The sequence below is a fragment of the Pyrus communis genome, chromosome 14, assembly GCF_041283825.1.
Source record: "Pyrus communis isolate YQ-2024b chromosome 14, ASM4128382v1, whole genome shotgun sequence".
Lineage (NCBI taxonomy): Eukaryota > Viridiplantae > Streptophyta > Magnoliopsida > Rosales > Rosaceae > Pyrus > Pyrus communis.
In genome coordinates, this window is record NC_142578.1 from 3,891,490 (window position 1) to 3,910,952 (window position 19,463).

General features: G+C 36.9%; 3 protein-coding genes across 5 annotated transcripts; all 3 read right to left on the reverse strand.

Annotated features, from left to right (window-relative positions):
- Window positions 1–355: 355 nt before the first annotated feature.
- LOC137712371 (uncharacterized) lies at window positions 356–1,080 on the reverse strand. The gene has a single exon (XM_068451459.2). The coding sequence runs from the start codon at window positions 1,013–1,015 to the stop codon at window positions 590–592; it is 426 nt and encodes a 141-aa protein (XP_068307560.1). The 5' UTR covers window positions 1,016–1,080; the 3' UTR covers window positions 356–589.
- Window positions 1,081–3,042: 1,962 nt separating this feature from the next.
- Window positions 3,043–4,679, reverse strand: NFD2 (Ribonuclease III family protein). Its single transcript, XM_068453181.2, has 3 exons — window positions 4,471–4,679; window positions 4,248–4,327; window positions 3,043–3,714 (listed from the first exon to the last, which is right to left on the reverse strand). Exons 1-3 carry the CDS (start codon window positions 4,531–4,533, stop codon window positions 3,309–3,311), a joined length of 549 nt encoding a protein of 182 aa, XP_068309282.2. The 5' UTR covers window positions 4,534–4,679; the 3' UTR covers window positions 3,043–3,308.
- A 411-nt stretch (window positions 4,680–5,090) lies between these two features.
- LOC137713823 (putative alpha,alpha-trehalose-phosphate synthase [UDP-forming] 9) lies at window positions 5,091–10,176 on the reverse strand. 3 transcript variants are annotated; one of them, XM_068453179.2, is made up of 5 exons: window positions 9,748–10,093; window positions 9,488–9,549; window positions 6,277–8,351; window positions 5,890–6,163; window positions 5,091–5,807 (listed from the first exon to the last, which is right to left on the reverse strand). In XM_068453179.2, the coding sequence occupies exons 3-5, from the start codon at window positions 8,265–8,267 to the stop codon at window positions 5,484–5,486; spliced, it is 2,589 nt and encodes an 862-aa protein (XP_068309280.2). In that variant the 5' UTR covers window positions 8,268–8,351; window positions 9,488–9,549; window positions 9,748–10,093; the 3' UTR covers window positions 5,091–5,483. The 3 variants fall into 3 exon arrangements, with proteins under 3 accessions (XP_068309280.2, XP_068309281.2, XP_088540366.1); XM_068453180.2 differs by having other exon boundaries at window positions 6,277–8,320; window positions 9,748–10,016; XM_088684240.1 differs by having other exon boundaries at window positions 6,277–8,320; window positions 9,488–10,176.
- Between the last annotated feature and the right edge of the window lie 9,287 nt (window positions 10,177–19,463).

The following is a 19,463-nucleotide window of genomic DNA, read 5'->3' on the forward strand; positions in this document are numbered from 1 at the left end:
TAACCGTCACCACATAAAATAGAATATTTTATATTACTATTTCTTTTTATCTTATTATTTTTATAAAAAAAATAATATAAAATATTAACATGATTAAAATAGAAAGGAGAAATAAGAGGACAGAGAATCTACATCCTTTGTGTCCTTTCTTACTGAGCAGCAGAAAATGACACTTACATTACAATGCCAAAAAAAAGTAATATTAAAATATAAATAATATTTATTAATTGATAAGGAATCATCCAAAATCTACAAGATATTATTTCATCCTCATCCTTAACTGGTCTCATGATATTTGACAATTTTGTCCTTCTTAGTATCTGATAATTTTGTAATTAAATACACCCAATCCCAACCACGTCACCATCCAAAAGACCAGGAAAATAAAAATCAAATAAAAACCTAACATTCTACGCCATCGAAAACAAAAACGATAAAAAAAAAATAAAAATGAAGTGACGGCGCCATGTCAGCGTTACGTCACCCTTTCCACCTTCCACGCCAGCTCATTGACTAGCCATTCCAGCAAAATCACAGTTTTCACAAAACGCCACCCCTGGCGCACGATAGCTGTAGCGGCGCAGTTTCTTCACCCGTACACCGACACTTCTTTACCCGATTCCGGCGGCCCCCCGGACTTCACCGGTTGCGGGATCGAGGCGAACCGGGCCGAGAAATCGCGGAACCCGCCGGGTTCGTCGTCTTCGTCGACCGGTCCCTCGTCGAAGTTCAGGGCGTAACTCAAGGGATCGTATTGGAATTTCCCGTGCCTGCCGCCGCCGCCGGAACCGCCTCCGCTTCTGGTTCGGTTGAACCGGCGGATGAAAGTCTTCCACTTGGGGCCGGCGACGATCTCGGACCACTCTCGAAGCTTGTAGAGGGCCTTGATGCCTCGGGACCACCACCGGTCGTCGTTTTGGGAGGTCCGCACCCGCGACCATGACGAGGGAATACAGAAGCAGCAGCGCGAACTTGATCCTCCATGGCCTATTGCCTCCAAGTCAATGTCTTCCATCGAAGAGAGAGAGAGAGAGAGAGAGAGAGAGGTTTGGAAAACCCCGGTGGAGAAATTGCCTCTCCCTCTGCCAAATGGGGTGTTTTATACAAGTGGCGTTGATTGGTGGAAGTTTGTAACGGAAACATGAGGTGACCGGGGATTGCCGGTGGCCATTGTGACTTTCTGTGTGCGGAACGACCTGTCGTTTGGTGTGTTTCTGGTTTTGCCTAATGATTAAGAGTTTTTATTATTATTTTAATATAATTATTGATAATTATCCATTATTTATGTTTTAGGGAGCGGAGGAACCTAACTTATAGGCATAATTATGGAAAAAATAAGAATTAAAAAAATTCCGAGATTAAAGAATAGTGCCGTTGTAGGTGACGCTTCGGGTGGGAACGTGCGGGTCCCAGGGCTTAGGTGGGACCGAGGAGAAACTTAAATACAAAGATGAACTGTAGAAACCCTCTCCAACCTACTATGATCAATTCCAGCGCTTCCATAGAAGGAACTGGATCCCGTCCGGATCTAAAAAGATCTGAAACCAATGAGCAGGGCATTCGGAATATTGAAATTTGATCAAACGGCTACAATTATTATAACTTTTAGATCCAGATACACTACTCAATCGGCTCAAATCCCTTGGATCCGGAGAGTATCCAATTCCACCATAGACTAGTCACTCTACCATCTTCATTCCTTTTTTATTTCCCTTTTAGTAATTTAGTTATTTCCCTTTGGCAAATTAGCATAAATTAATATGGTCCTAAATCTTTAAGAAAATGCGAGACTCTTCATGAATTTTTTGACATTACAGTTCAACGTCTATTCTCATGCCAAACACTTAAATACCATGTAAAATACATTAAGCGTCAGAACATTCACAAAAAATTGCACTTTTGAGAGTCTTCTAAGCATTTCTCTAAATCTTTTAAATACGGCAACATATTTATCTAATCAGAAAAATACAAAATTAATGCTGTGTAAGGTGGAGGAATATGAGAGTAGAAAAAAAGTAAACAGATTGGCACCAACCATGTTGATTGAGAGAATCTGAGATAATGCTTCTCTATGAAGGAGAACAAATTGGCCACTCGGGCCTACTGAAAACGACATCAGTCAAGCTTCTTAGTTTAAAACGATCAAAAGGAAGCAAAAATCTGATGCCACATACGACAATTCAAACTAAGAAAAATCTTATTCGAACACGGGGGGTGAAGGGCTGAAGGCTAAAAGTCAAGTCTGATGTCTAATAACCTCGAATCCATCAAAATTTCTCAGCCTGTGACATACCAAACAGGCCCTAAGAGATTCGGTGCGAAAACAAACGAAGAAATTTCATGAAGACGGAAAGAAGGTAGAGAAGTTGCGAAACTGAATCGATCCAGTCATTTCGTGCTGGGAGTTGATGCAGCAGCAACACAGATTATATCGAGAAATGATGCACCGGCATGACACTGAGTAGTGAAGTGAAAAGCAGAAGAAATGAAAAGTGCTTCAAGAATAAGTGATGCTAGGCCTAGGGCATGATAATCACTTTTCCATAGACCGTTGATCAAGAACAGCTGAAACAAAGTTGTATCACAATCTAGCATATATGTTCTCCCATAATCACGTAAAGTAAGAACAGAACCAGTGCACTTCCATAACAAGCATTTCCGGCGTTCGAGCAAATCCAAAATGTTCTCAAACTATCAAGTATTGAAAAACGTAGTTCGTTAAGTAAAAGCAAAAATCGAGACACTTTAGTAGTATGATGCAACATATACCGAAGAAGAATATAAAAACACAGTCGATGGCTCATATCCTGCATCTTTTCTGAATCTATATCCGAGGGAATGTAGAAAAGATAGACATTCAAATCAGCTCCTAGTAAACAAGTTTCCAACAAAAACACAGTTGAAGGCAAGTGGCTCTTTACCACAGTAGTGGAAAGGAGTTGAGCCCTTGCATGACGGTGTGGGTTCAAACTCCGTCGATAGCTAATCTAACATCTAATCTAACAAAATCTATCGTTTGACAAAAAAAACACACAGTTGAAGTACAGCTGAAATACGAAATGCCCTTTCTTTCATCAAACAAACATACTAGATTAGCAATGTTTTTCGCACGTACGAAATTACAAGTAGCATAATATTGTTTAGGGACAAAGGCACAAAGTATTCCAAATGACCGATATTGTCAAACCATATTAACAAACAGAAAGATCACAGCAAACCAGTCTCTCTGGTACTAAATTAAATCCCACAAGTAGCAGCTAGTACTCTAGCATAATATCTACTGAGAGCTGAAAGGGAGCAAGCTGCGCTTACATTGCAAGAGCTCCTCCAACTTGGCCACCATGAACACGCCAAAAATAACTTCCAGCATCATCAGCCTTCTCAGTATCAAGAGCAATTGCACCAAAGACCGCTCTGAAAGCCCCACAAACCACCAAGGGAGTTGAAGAATCGGTCTTAGGAGAGACTCTAACCACCTTATGCAACCCCAATTGCTTCCCGTCAGTAGCACAGGAAGATTCTACTTTTGAGACCTCAGAAATGCGGCGGTTCAACTCTTTTGCAGATATCTCAAGGTTGTTTTCAAGTAATCTCATAGAGACCGATGTTTCTATGACATTGGCACCCAAAATGCTCAGTGCCTTGTTGTTCTCTTCGGAGAAGGAGGCATGGGTCATGGCACGGCGCAGGAGACTAATTTTTTTGAACTTATACCTGAAAATTATACAAAGAAACACAATAACAGTACATTTCTCCAATGTCAGAGAGACACAATCAACATGTATACATACACGCACAAACAAACAATGCACATACACCGATACACTTAAATGCAATCAATTTTGATATTTAAAGCTATTTGTTTGGTTTCACAGTAGTGCCCATATGGGACTGCTTCTCTAGAAAGCACTTGTACTCATAAGCGCTTTTAACAGTGTTTTTAATAAGAAACATGCTAAAGTGATTCACGGAAAAGCAGTTGAAAGTGCTTCCTAAAGAAGCACGTCCTCATAAACTGCTTCTATGACATAGAAGCACGCATTTTTACGTTTTTCTACCAAGTATAATCGATGACGCTTTTGGCTGTCGGGAAGTATATTTAGCCCTTCCGGTGAAGGGTCCCAATCTGATGATAACATGGTTAAGAATTCCTTTCCTCTTCCCAAATTTTCTCGGAAACCAAACAGATTCAATGATCCAGAATTACAGGACCACAACGAAAGAGAAAAAAAAGATGGAAACTTTACCCAATTTGCACCTGAAGGGTTTCGAGGGCTGTTTCGAACGGCGATGATCGTACGGAGATCTGATCATCGTTCACCGAACCCTGCACAAAACCAACAGCGGAAACTATAAACTGAAAGAGATGAAACAAAACATAAAAAGAAACGAACTTTCGATAAATCTGTATTTAATTTTCTTCCGCATTTTCTCAGGAACCAAACAGCGGTTTAGGGTTTAGAAACAGACCTGAATATGAGGAAGGATTGCGAGGACGAAAACGGCGAGGAGGGCGAAACCATGACGAGGCATTTTTCACTTTCTATTGTTTTTGCTTGGTGTGTGATCGGAAGAGTGAAAACCCAGCAACTGCGGTGATTTTGCTTCCCCCTCCCCTTCTCTTTTAGGATAGAAGAGAGAGTTTGACCATAGGTCAAAAGGCAATAGTGTTCTTTGAGAAACAGTTTCGGAAAATTGGGTTTAGTAGAAAATTCATCTAGTCTAAAGTATTACTCGGTACATCAAATGTCAGATTATACGTGGTTGAAAATTTATTTTTTAACTATCTAAAATTTTTGTATTGTGACATTTGTACAGATTTTTGTTTTTGGCGCACTAAAAAATTTCTGTCCTTTTACGAACGCACCAAGCAAAACCAGCCACACTCTCAAAATGTAATTTTTACTAGTCCTCTATAACGAATTGAAGTCCGTTGTTTTGTTTAAGATTTCAATTAAGATCAAAAATGAAAATTAGCATTTTGTCGAGCGGTAATTAAATGGAGGGCAAGTGTAAATTGGTACTTTAAATAATAATTTACCGCACTCCCATCTCCATTGAGAATGTAAGCAGTATTTGCCATAGACAAGTTTCAGTAAAAACTATGATTTCATAAGAAGAAAAATAATCGAGTATCAAGAGCCAGTTCAAATTTACAAACAAATGATGCCCTTTGTATCTATCTGTGAAAACTACTAATGACGAAAGGAAAAACAAGTTTTAACCTGTGAACTAAGAAGGTAAAGCCCATCTGACATTCCAAATCCATAGTAACCCTTCTGTGATCATCGTTCTTTTCGAAAGAAACACCCAGAGCAGCATCATGTCCGGCTTTCCACCATGCAAAGAATAAGTTAGTGTATTGAAACATAAAGAGTTAATCCGCGATTCCTTTGTGTATGCTTGTATCATCAGAAGAAAAGCATCCATCGATGTTCTTCGCTACCCTAGGCACGTTGACAAACAGTGGCACCTCATTCATCTCAGATAATATTCTCGAACGGAACTTGAATTTCCCAATTGGACCTTGCCCTGAGACTTGAATCGGTTGCCAGGCCTTTGAGCAAAGTGATGACATCCACTGTATCATCGAGGTAGTACCTGGCTTTACTAGGTTTTTGTCCGACAGTGCATGCAAAGATCTCGGGAGCTGCAGCTTGAGATGAACTGTATGTTGTGCTCGATATGCTTTCAAACATGTCCTCGTCTGATCTATCATCCCCGATGCACAGCACAAAATCTGGCGCATTCCCATTACCAATCATCATGGAAAGAACTTTCTGTGCAACTATTCCTTTAGTAACTCCCTGCGGTTTAAGAAGCAACGTGACATCCTTTAGGCTACTATACGAACAAAGAAACACAAAAGCGTGGAAAGAACATAAATACCTGTGGCTTTACTTCGACGATATGCTGACCCTTTTTTACAACTACAGGCTCATTCGCAAGGACATTTTCAAGATGATCCAGCATTTCCATGGCCTGGCATGATCCGAAATCAGGATCAGCATCTAGATGGTGCCACACCAAGGCACTCTCCTTGGTCTCTATATAGGAGCCATCGGTTGCCTCTGTATATAACTTCATCACAGGTTCTGCAATTTGCTTCCAATCGAGATCTATGGCCAACGAACTGGTTTCCCAACTGGATGCACTACTCCATCTGTGATAAAATAATATTGAACGCAGAATCAATACAAGTATAGACAATTGCCAGAAAACAACTAGTCACATTGAAGTATAAAATTACATTTATAAGCGCATGTAAGAAAGTACCTTATGAAGTATCCATGCTCAGCTGCTATACCGAGATTCTCACATTGAGCAAACCATTCGCTAAGAGAGCTTTGGCCCCTTCCACTGACAATAAACACAGTGTTCTTGGGGTCGCTGCAAAGGTTTTTCAGAACAGAAATGACTTCGGAACTGGGGGTCTTAACAATAGAAGATTCAGGCATTATTGTTCCATCATAATCCAAAAATATTGCCCTCCTGTTCGTCCTCTTATATACAGGGAGGATATGATCAATTGAAAGCTTCCTAAAACTTGGAGAAAGAGACAAAATTCTGAAATTCAGACCAAAACCGATTCCCCAACAACGTTTTCTGTAATGATCTTTGCACGCTCGCTCCAAATCCTGTAGAAAACTGCGGGACCAGTAAGCCACATCATGAGAGCTAACATACCGAAAATGTTTCTCATGCCGCAACTGCTTTTCCAAATCAGGCATTGTGAGGGCCTCGTTGAGTGCATCAGCTGCAGCTTCAATGTTCCACGGGTTCACCCTGATAGCTCCACTCAAAGACGGTGAGCAACCTATGAACTCCGAGACAACAAGTGTACTTGAACGAGGGGAATTAGAGGCAACTCCAATAGCATTATCGATGTTTTGATTACCCTGCCTGCAAATGATGTACTCGTAGGGAACCAGGTTCATTCCGTCCCTTACAGCATTAACTATGCAACATTCTGCCAAGGAATAATAGGCAGCCTTCTCATGAAAGGGAAGGCCACGGTCAATCAAAACAACCGGCTCGTAGCCTGGGAAACCAAAGACTCGGTTTATCCTTTTGGTCATTGAATATGTTTCCTTTTTTGCTTCCTGAACATCTTTCCCTGTGCTTCTTGCAGGATTTACAATTTGAACCAGGACTACCTTCCCCCGCATCTCCAGGTGCTGCATCAAAAGTTGTTCCATGGCCATCAACTTTAGACTGATGCCTTTAAATATGTCCATGTCATCGACACCAACAATGATTTTCTTCCCCTTGAACTGCTCTTGAATCTCTTTGGCCTTCATGGAAGAAGAGGGATGATTTAATGCAGATTCAAGTTGGCCCATGTGTATCCCTGCCGCCAGAATCTTAATGTACACTGTGCGGCCAAAATATTCAAGTCCAATGTAGCCCCGCTTCGATTCATATTCAAGGCCAAGCATTCTACTACAACAAGAAAGGAAGTGGCGAGCATAATCAAACGTGTGGAAACCAATCAAATCTACATTTAGCAGTGCTCTCAGAATTTCATCTCGGACAGGAAGGGTCCTGTAGATTTCTGATGTGGGGAAGGGGGAGTGGAGGAAAAAGCCAAGCTTAACTCGTGTGAACCGCCTTCTCAAAAACGTTGGAAGAAGCATAAGGTGATAGTCGTGAACCCATACACAATCATCTTCAGGATTGATCACCTCCATAACTTTATCGGCATATGTCTTGTTAGCAGAAACATATGCCTGCCAAAGTTGCCTGTCAAAGCGACTACTATGGTCCGGACACATGGGCAGCATGTAGTGAAAGAGAGGCCACAAATATTGCTTACAGAACCCATGATAATACTTCTTATGCAGCTCGGAAGGAAGGAATGTCGGCACACAATTAAACTCCTCCAGCAGTTTCTGTGAAACTTCTTCTTGCTCACTTGCTTCTATGTCAACCTTCAGAGAACCGACATGTATTACCACAGTACCAGATGGGAAACCGTCTTTGAGTTGCAACGAAAGTGCATCCTCATCAAAACTGAAGCACCATTTCCCAGATTTTGCATCCTTCTGAGCATGTAGAGGGAGAAAATTCGCCACTATGATCTTCTTTTCACATACTTCCGAAAGAGGAACATTTATATCTTCATTATTAACGCCGTCGCTACTTTCTGAATCAGGAATAACTCCTTGAAGAGTCATCACCCTTGGGAGGTTTCTAGGAGTCTGAGGGAAATTCAACATGTCCCCAGATGACAATTCCAACAAACTTAAGCAAGATCTTGAGAGCATGATTGCAGTTATGCGCTGTTACGCCAGTTTAATGACTTGGAGTTCCAAATAATCTACAACCAAGATTTTGTGCAAAGTAAGAACCTATACAAAAGGCAGCAAAAGACCGAAAAAATTTAGTAATTGGTGCAGCATCCGATCCCTATATCTAGACAAAGAAGATTATAAAGCATTGCAGATTGAGCAGATTTGTAATGAAAACACCATTCTTTCAGAGCGATTCGTATAACCATTAGTATCTAATTCTGCCTCTCCGTATTCATACGCAAACTTGCAAAATATGATGAAACGAATTAGCTATCTATTCCAACTAAATTAAAGAAATGAAAACATACCCAATAACAAGAAGAGTTCATAATCTAGACCCATAGACAGAAAAATAACAACAACAACAACAATAATTAAAAAAAATTACAATACAAAAATATTAAATGGAAGGAGTTTACTAAAATGTATGCATATAAATACCTCGTTTATTAACTTAAAAGCAGATTCTGCATCAATAGTGTTTTTCACATCCAAAGCCATTTCTAAAATCTTCAATTAACTAGAATGATCTTCAAATCAACTTCTCAGGGCAGCAATATTAATCGAATTATTCACGAAATCGAAAAGACTTGCAGTCAAAACATCGACTTCACACACCCATATGCATCATTTTGGAAATGCTTTTGAAATGACTGAAATTGTTTTTGGTGAAATGTTTTTAAAACCAATCCATGGTAAAAATCCAAGCGGATTCTAGAAAAGTTATCTGGTGCTTCTTGCCCAAAATCAATTTAACCCAAAGCACTTTCAATCGTCTTAAAAGCACTTCCAAATGAACTCACACACACACACTCTTATGCATCAAGCTTATGTGCATAAAAATAACGGAAGCAAGGAATAATTTCAATAAATGTAGGATTCTCCTTACCTCTGTTCATTAGTCATATCCTCACATAACAGACTAAATCAAGTAAAAATTAAATTCCAAAAACCATTACTTGTCACTGCAACTTTTGCAATTTTTGCTCTGTTTTCATCAGCATATTTAATTCACAAAGTTTTTTTTTTTAATATTTTTTAATTTAAAGACTCAAAATCTTATTGATTTATCATTCACCATGATGCATAAACACAGCCTTTGAGCAAAAGATTTTATCTTTCTCGATTAAAAAATAAATTTTCTATGCAAACAAACATAACTGGAAGAATTGGAAACAAGTAATGAGGATAACCTGAGATGGAGTCGGATTGATCCAACAACAAAGCTATACCATATCAGTGAAGAACAAGTTTCCTGCGAAAACACCTTACACATTCAGAAAACAACAACAAGAGGTTTCTGTTTGGTTGCTGAGAAAATAGTGAAAAGAGAGAAGAAAATAGCTGTGTCATTTCAAGAGAAACTGAATTATAAAGTCAACCCCCAACAACCCAAAAAAGCACAAGTATTGATTTCCCTTAAATTCTCAGCAACCCAGAAAAGAGAACTCACTGTACAACACAGAGCTGTGAACAAACTCGCAGAGAGAGAGAGATACGGAGATATAGATGGATATGATGAGAGAAAGAATGTAAGACTGTCTGATATTTTTTTATACGGGAAAGTGACCAAGAGGAGGAGGTGTGTGTTAGGTTGGAAACCGGCGGAATTTGTGAGAGTTTTTAATGGTTTCGAAACCGACCAAATAATTTAAGGAAAAATAGTATATTGGAAAGAAATAAAGTGGAAAATATTGGGAAAAGAATTTTGGATGGAGCCTCACTTTTTGGTTTGTTTTTTGGTGCTTAAATTGTTTCGTTCAACCAAGAAGCTCGTGGAGTCTCGGCAGACGGATCATAAGCGTACAAAGTCAAAAAAGAAGATAGATATGGAGAGATTTAGAGAGAGAAACAAGAGAGAGAGAGAGAGAGACTACGGTTTGGATTGCAACCCCTGGTTGGTCTTACGTTAATCCTGTACTGTGCCCTTCATCATTAAATAATGCCACCTCCTTTTCGTCTTTATTTCATATCTATCCCTTACTCTCAATTTTTTTTTTCTTTAAAAAAAAAAAAAAAATGATATTATCTATATTGAAGAGTTGAAAGAGTAGACTGAATCTGACAATGAGCTAACAATAACATAATAATATGATTTAAATTTGTCTTTGTCGATAATCGTCTTATTTGTAAGATAAGAAGAATGATACTAAACCGTAATATTAAGCAACCTCCTTACTCTCATTTATGTTATGTATTTCTAATTTTTGTTCTCTGAGTACGTTTAACATGTAATGCTATGCTTTGATCTAAATCATTAGTCATCATAAAACATTTTAGATTATTCTTTCTTTCGTTCTTTTCTTTTAAGAAAAGGAGGGGGTGCAACACGAAGACTTCTAAGAGGTCATCCATCTAATACCATTATCGCCTGAACTTACTTAACTTTTTACAGTTATGATGAGATTCGGTATATGTGAGTTGGTACGACCGCATCAATTTTAGATTATTCTTTCATTTTAAATACAAGCAATGAAAAGGGTGTAAATCGATAAATTCTTTAGTACGAGAGTGAATATTGTTAATCAATTAAACTACCAACCGCGTACTTCCAAGTTATTTATAATTGACCGTTTATTGTTTCAACATAAAGAAAATTCTTTTAATGTTTGTGTATGAGAAATTCTAGTTCATTATCTGTTTCAACTAATAGTCCTTGTTCAACTTTTTTTTCATATATTTCCCTAAGTCCAATTAATGCGATGTTTTCAGAATTTGGTATAATCATGGTAATATTCCACCCTCAATTAGTTTGGCATGTTACATAATTAGACGATTTATCTAAATTATAAATCAAATAAGTTATGATTGTGTGAGACGTGAAATTACCTTATAATTAAATATTGTTTGTATCAACGTTGAGAAATTTTTTTCAATCTCTTTATTTTTGTGCATGTGAGAAATTCTAATTCATAATCTAATATGTTGGCATCATATACATCCAAAGGCTAGTGAATCATAACCAAACCTGCCACTAATCCTCTCTACACAAGAATACAAAAATTACAAATGAGTTTGCCAACTATGTATGTATAAAAGCATTACGGAGTGCTTCAATGGTTGGGACGAATTCCAAGTCCGTATTCTTAATACACATCTTAGGTTTAATTCTTGCCGTGTGTGAATCATACAATAGTAGTTAGGAAGAGGCTAAAATATCTCTGTCAGTCTTTTTGTCACCTAAAAAAGATGTGTCGTGACGAAGCTATCAGCTAATCATTTTAATATAGACGTACTATTTATGTATGTTGAGTAACCTACAAATACACAACCCTTTACCTAGATAAACTAGCTTGGCCTAAAACGTAATTACAATGGCTTTTGTGGGTTTAACCCTAATTCTTTAGGCACCGAAAACGAAACCTAACTTTTTAAATAAAATTATAAAACGATGTTATCCTTTAATAGTAGTGTTCTTTGCATTTACCAACTCTTTAAATAAAGTTTGACCACCCCTTCATAACTTAAAAAACAAATTAAAGATGGCTTGGGATAAATTAATCCTTGCATGCCGACAAACCTAAAATAGGCCCACAAAAAATAGTGTTTGGGGTCAATTTTTTTTAATTGGATTATTGGCTACGTATGTAGAAAAGTACTACTATGATTCCGGGGCAAAAATTGTTGCGTAAGTTCTCAAGGAAATTTGTGATATGCTCTGATTTTAAAATTAAATTGATTACCGTTTCTTAATCATTTCCGATTAATAAAAAAAGAAAAGTACCACTATTATGGTCACCATATTTAATCAACAAAGTGACCTTTCAATTAGTCACATTCATGTGGCATTATTATATACATCCAACAAGAAATTACTTAGCCTAAAAGACCACGACGACGCTAGAGGACTGCAACCGTTGGAGTTGCTTGCAAAACAATAAAATTCCACTGTTGGTAAATTTCCTAAAATACCCATCTACTTATCTATAGCATTAAAACACTTCTTTGCTTTTAAGTAAGACTTGATTACAAGTTTAGAAAAACTTCTATATGTTGAGTTTTTATGAATAATATGGTGTGCTACAATGTCTCGTGGTATTAATATCTCGTATTTGTAGTTATATAATTTATCTTTTTTGTAGCAGTTAGATCTCATAGTTTAAATCTGGCCATTTATTTTTCAAAATATATACGCTTTGTTGCATTGTAGAAAAATTGTATAAATACATACAAATAACCTTGCGCCTAGTCCTAAACCCAATTCTCGCTCCAACATTGATTGATAAATAAATATAAATAAAAATGTACAAAAAAAAATAAATATTAAAAACATTGTTTATATGACGAAAATACCCTGCATTATTATTTTAGGCTGCTTTTGAACTTTTTTGTTTAGAGGGCATTGTTGTTCAAAATTTTTTGGTGAAGCCAGTAACCCCAAAAGGGACTATTGGCTTTATATATACATATTTGATTGGATAAAAGTAAAAAAATAAAAATTTCTTAAGCATCTAAATATTATCTACATGTCTACTTATAACGCTTTACAAACATACATATGATATGAAAGGAAAAACATGTATGATGTAAGGCACATGGAAGTATTATCCCATTACCTTGAGAAGGAAGTGTATTGTGTGTTTTCACATGAATTTTTCCCTATCTTGCGGCAAGATTTCTCGAGCAACATTTGCTCACTCATGTGCCAGTGTATCTAATGCATTGTATAACTCACTCACATGATTACATCAATGCCAAGTAAAACGCACGCTTAAACGTCTATCCATAATAATACATACATAAGCCATTGCCCTAACTTTTTTCTTTTTATCCGAAGTATCACGACGGGGTAAAAAGTTAAAGAATCAAAATGAATTGTGATTCAAATATAAAATTTGTACTAAAAATAGTAATCCAGTAATAATTCTCTTCGTTTTGAAATGAATTGTTTGTTCAAATTTTATAAATAACGAGTTTGGTATTGTTGAATAAAAAAAAATTGGTACCTACAATTGATGGGGAGATGATCATTAGCAATTGAGTGGGCAACCATTTTTACCGTGGTGGGGAGATGGGCAGTAAGCGCGGCTGCTCGACCACGAAATTTTCCTTCTGTCACGGTGTCGCCCATTTGGATAAGATCGGTTTTTTGACCTTTTTACTGTTTTGCATTCGCCAATTTCACGCTCGAGTAAGTCGGTGCGTCGTTTGTTGGCCGTTTGGTTAACGAAAAGCCGTTTTTATTAAGTCATTATAAATAACAATGCAAGAAGGCAATGGAAAGAACCTTCACTATACCCGCTAATTTGTATAATTAAACACCCAGACCTTGTACGTCTTATATCATACATACCATTTGATCACAAGTGATAACTCTTGTAACTCAATCATACCAATTTCCCTTTAATTAGTCATCTTGCCTGAACTCTATACCACCAGTCCCGACTACCTAAAAGAAATTGTGCACTGTGGGCTTACTTGGTACCTAGTACCTACTAAAGTTTGCTCAACTATACAAAAAATCATTTTCATTTTCCTGATGTTCATATTTCGTTTCTCAACCCTGGAAACTCTAACTACATGACACATTATGAATGATTCACAAATAATCTTAATTCATATTTCACATATTTCGCCAATGAACAATAAACAAATGTTAGGCTTGCCTGAGACCTGATACCAGCTACGAGTTTGGCAACTACACAAAAAGATCATTTTTCATCACCTCATTTCCATAATTCCTTTCTCAACACTAGAAGTTCTAACCACATGACACATCGTAAATGATTCACAAATAATCTCATTTCATATTTCACATATTTCATCGATGAACAATATTCCAAACGGTAGCACAATAATCAATAAAAAATAAGTATCCAACCAAAATAACCAACCAATACGATCAACATGTAATATAGCACTACATGAAATTTAATAAGATCTATTTCCATAAAGCAAGCATGCAATATTCTTCACCAACACGTTGATTAAAACAAGCGTAGCGGTAATTGAAATCCTTAGCCGACAATTATTGTCACTCACACGAGCTAGCTTCACAGTTTATCCAGGTTTTTGCCTTGACGGATGCACCATTCCCGCGGTGTAGGGAGTGATTGTGCAAGTGGTAGAGTTTAGTAGATACAAGGTGCTTCTTGGTTAGCAGGGCAGAGATCAGAGTGCTTGGAGTGAGTAGATTACTCTTGTACCTTTTCTTGTATTTCTTTTGGATTGTCATTTTTTTGGGAGCTTATGGGCACAATACTAGTGAAGGTCATGTGTCTCCTAGAAGTTGGTTAGCTACTTCTCATTTTGTTCTAGGATTCTTCCTATTCGTAGATCATTTATGGCACGTGGGAAGGGCTCAAGACCATTTGCACTTATTTCAATAAAGGAAGAGCGGGTCTCCTCGATAGAATAAATTTTTTTTCTTGGTCCCAGTTCAATAGTAAACAGTTGTTTTATTTTCCCATTGAGCCCGAACCTAAACCTGTGCTCGAGAGATAGAAAAGCTTCCTTGACCAATTGGATATATCAAGAAAATAGTAGTGGCATCTGCAACATGAGCTTTTACGCTCCGTAATTCTTCCTCAGCCAGGCTGGGGTAGAATAGCAGAGCAAGTGCAAGTATTAGTAACATAGCAAAAATACGTTCCTCGTCATTAATATGTTTGTTCACGGTAATTTGTGGCACATTTTGTTGTACAATTGTTGACTATATTTATGGGAGAGACACTCTTTATTTTGAGTTTCAATTTAGTATTCATTTGTATATCTTGTGTGTATTCTTGGCACCCCAACATCATAGAGTCACGTGTCGACCTTGGATATATCTCAGAATCGCAGCTTAACATGTCCGTATTCCTGAAAATACGTTATGAGTTATCCTACTTAATCTAGTCCCAAACACTACGTTTGGTATGTGAGGAAGGGAGTTTGGGAATGAGAAACTGTTGTGTGTTTCCCATGTTTGATAAATCTAAGCTTGGAAAATTGTTTCCTCACACAGAAAAATAAGGGGATAGTGATGCCTAAACACACTTTGGTATTCATTTTCCTTCATCATGGAAAACCAAAAAACAAAAAAAGGAATTGATTGTCAATTTTTTGCAACAACTACATCCTCGGTATATCATACAAAGTAGTATTTTCGATGCAAACAAAAACGAGAAATCAATTTTCTTGAAAAGAAGTTCATGAAAATTGTAGAAACGGTCACCAACTATACATTTATGATCATTGATCCCTTAATTTACTAAAATATACAATTATTATCTTGTTTCAATAAAAAATAATTAAAAGATCATTGCTACAATTTTTTTTTTTTTCCGTCATTCCAGGCGCAGCCCAAACGTAAAATAGAAGGGAAATGGCAGGCAGATGTAATAAGGAGAAAACATAGGTCCATCCTCGAGTCACGCAATTCAAAGCGGATAAAATCTAGGAGACAAGGATCTATATATTAAATCCAATTCTCTCTCTCTCTCTCTCTCTCTCTCTCTCTCTCTCTCTCTCCCATCCGTTTTTTCCCCTCGTCCTATATTATCCTATTCCATTCCTTTTCCTAACTGGATTGGATTTGGACCCATTCTCCCATTCCCATACTTCCATTCCCACCCTTCTTCTTTTCCAGCACGCCAACATTTTTTTTTATTTCAATCCAGTCCAGCACGCCTAACTTATTCCAGTTCCCTCTGGCTTCTCTTTGACAATTGACATTAATCCACGTGGTCACACTTGCTTCCTCGTGGTTGGTCGCTCCTTCTTGGGCCCCGCGCTACTACTCTACTAAGATAGTAAGATTTGATTTTTCTTCTGGCATGCCCCACCACCTCTTGTTAATCTTGTGCACAAGTGGAATACAATCGTGTGGATTTATGGTTGTGTGTATTTGTACAATACCATTCCCAGCTGGATGTGATGCAATACCATCAATTAGTTGCAAGGCCCTACACCATTCATCTCTACTTCTTTATTTTCCTTTCCGTGGCAAGATAACCTATCTTGGCAATGGGAGGACAAAGTCCATCACCGACGAGGAACAAATCAAATAATAGTTTATAAAAGATTGGGTTATTCTTTATATCAGAGTAAGTTGGTTCACATGTGAAGCTCAAACGATCACACATGTTTCAGGTCAACCTATTTGTGTTGGTCATGTTTTAGACTAAGGGCTTATATATAAAAGGTTGAGCTACTCCTATATTACCATTTTTTTTTTTGTCGTAGAACACTAACATTTTTCACGTACTCGTATTAGACTTAAGTTTTCAAACAAATATTTGTTTTATAGAATTTTATTTTCATGGCTTTTAAATGATGTTAGTTCTATTTTAGTGTACTATTTAACCTGTGACTAAAAATAAGTTATCATGTTATGTAGGATGGGGACTATATAAAAATTAAATTAATCTGACATCAATGGGTAATGAGATAACTCCTAATCCAATTAAATACATAATAAACTTTAAACTTAATTCGTATCAGTCGTCTCATAATAAAAAAAGTTTCATGTGAAGCCTGGTCACAAAAATAAAAAAATCAATAGAGATTTCAAAAGTTAATCTTGACTAAATTTATTTGAGTGATACATGTATTACTAACTAATTTAAAATAGATCCAAGATATTTCATCGAATCATTGATAAAGAGATTCGGCGTGATCTTTAAACCAAACTTTTATCAGAAAAAAATTGTATAAAAAGAATCGTGGAAGATGGAAAGTTCTTATCGAGTCTTTCACATTTCATTATAGTGACAATTTTTAAAAACTAGTAAGTCAATTTATAATCTTTAACACCAACTTTGAATTTGTGTTAGTCTTTGTTTGCAGTGATATTAGTCATTTCCTACAACTTATCAATCAATAATTATCACAAGAAAAAGGTCTACACGACATAAGTTATGAAGTTAATGAAATGATCAACAAATTCTTTCTCTCCTTCACATCCAAGAAACGAGATTTCAACATCTATTTTTACGAACATAGACGGTAATGTAATATTTTCAATTTTATTCGACAAAAGTAGTCATCTTGAATTAAAAAAATTCAGATTTTTAACGGGTGCGGAGAATTCGGGTATATCCGATCCTCCACGTTGCTATCACTAGTAAAGACGTGACCATAGTCTACCATGGATATTCGGATTAGCAAGGGAATTATATGAAATAAAATAGAGAAATTTAACGAAAAGTTTTTGGTATTGTTCACTTTAATGAAAAAGTACATTTTTACATTAAAAAAATCAATCATGATACTATTCACTTTACCCTTTATTTTATCATTATCGGTAAAACTCAAAATTTTAAAGTCATTTCATTAGTTTTCCTATAAAATAACTCACTTGTCAACAAATACTTTTTTTGGAGTAGAAAATTAAAAAACGGAAAGGCAAAATATAAAAGTAGAAAAAATAAAGTTGCATGTTGAATTAAGCCCTAGTTTGGTATGATTCTAAAAAAACTGGCTATCAAAAAAAGTTAGGAGCTTTTTTATGTTTGGTAAACATTTAGCTTCAGTTTTTTTTCACAGTTTTGGGTAAAAAAAAAAGCTAAAAACACAAAGCTGCAAAACCCAGCTTTGAAAAATTAGTTTTTTTTCACATATGTTTTACATAAAAATTTATCAAACACTATAATACTTTTTTTTTTTCAAAAGCACTTTTTCAAAAAAGTTTATTAAACACTCTGCTGCTTTATTTCACAGCTGCTTATTCTCACAGGACAGCAGAAATAGTTTTTTTTCAAAGCACATCAATACCAAACCAGCCAGAGAAAAAGGTGGGGCCTGCCTTATCTGGTTTCCGTGGTGGGCCAGCCATGTATATTAGTCTCGTGCCGTGTCGCGGGCGGAGTGAGGGCGTGTGGGCTGAGTCAGCCGATTGCAATTTCGCGATTGCATGCAGACAGAGAGAGAAAGAGAGAGAGAGAGAGAGAGAGAGTCCTTATCCGTTAAAAAGACCAAGAAGTTGACAAGCCGGCGGGTCCCACCGTTTCTCCGCGCCCGTTGCCGATTGGTATCTTCCGGTTCTTACGCGTTCTTTCTTTCCGCCTGACGTTGCTAAAATAGGTGATGACGTCATTTCAAGTAGGGGATTTTTCCAACCATATAAGTAAGGAATTTGGTGAGGAATTAGAAATATCAAACACAGGAAAGAAACACTGCTTCTTGGAACTTATCTGTTGATTTATTTGATAAAAATTAAAACATATGGTTTTTTATTAAATCGGTCAATGGGACTGAGACGCGGTCCATACTCCAACAAGAGGCAGCAGTGGAGAATTTTCTGCAATGGGCGAAAGCCTGACGGAGTAATGCTTGTTATGGATGGACTTTATTTTTGAGAGGCCAAAGAGTGGAGACCAACACAGGGGCGGATAATTGGTTGGACTTTTTTTTGGCTTAGGTATTGGGCCTAGACGTGGCTATAGCCGAAGAAGTTGGGTGAATGAGTCCACAGCTCTTGACCTCCATAGAAACCCAACTTTGAGGGCATTTCCCACTCGTCTGATATTACTGGTGAAGTGGAAGGTATGGAGTCGATAATTATTGGGGTTACATTGAATTTAATTTTACCATTTACAACCGTGTGTCGGTGGAGTTAACATTTTTCGCTATGAATATTATTATTAAATTTTCACTTCGTAACAAATTGAGAGATACATGGGCAAACATGTTAATTGATTTTTTATGTTTTTGCTGAAACATTTACACTTCGAGCCGCATGAATTTCTAAATCCGTCAGTGAACATGTCTTGGGAATTGGGCTGTACAAGATTACCAAATGTTTGACATTGTCAAGTCTCCCCTCCCCACCTAACTAGATCTAGATTATAGGCTTGGTGCAATATCTACCTATAACACAAAAATGAATTTGGTTAAAAGCAATTGTTTTCCCACTTTTTTTTTCCTTAATGTGGAAGAAAACTTGTAATATTATTCAAAACCTATCCAAGAAAGTTGAGACTACATGACCTTTCAATTCATGTCGTAGGTTGATAAACACCCACCAAAAAATCATTAGACGTTTAATTTGTTCCAGGTTAATTTCAGAGCAATGATTCATTTGTAATGATGAACCATCGATTTATTTGATATATTTGAATGGTTAAGTGATTTTCGATTCGAATAAATTCTTTCGTAGGAATAATGTTTAAATTAAGATTAATAAATTAGACGGTTTCGATTACAAAGTTCCTACAGTTTAAAAAAAAAAAAAAAAAAGTACTTGAA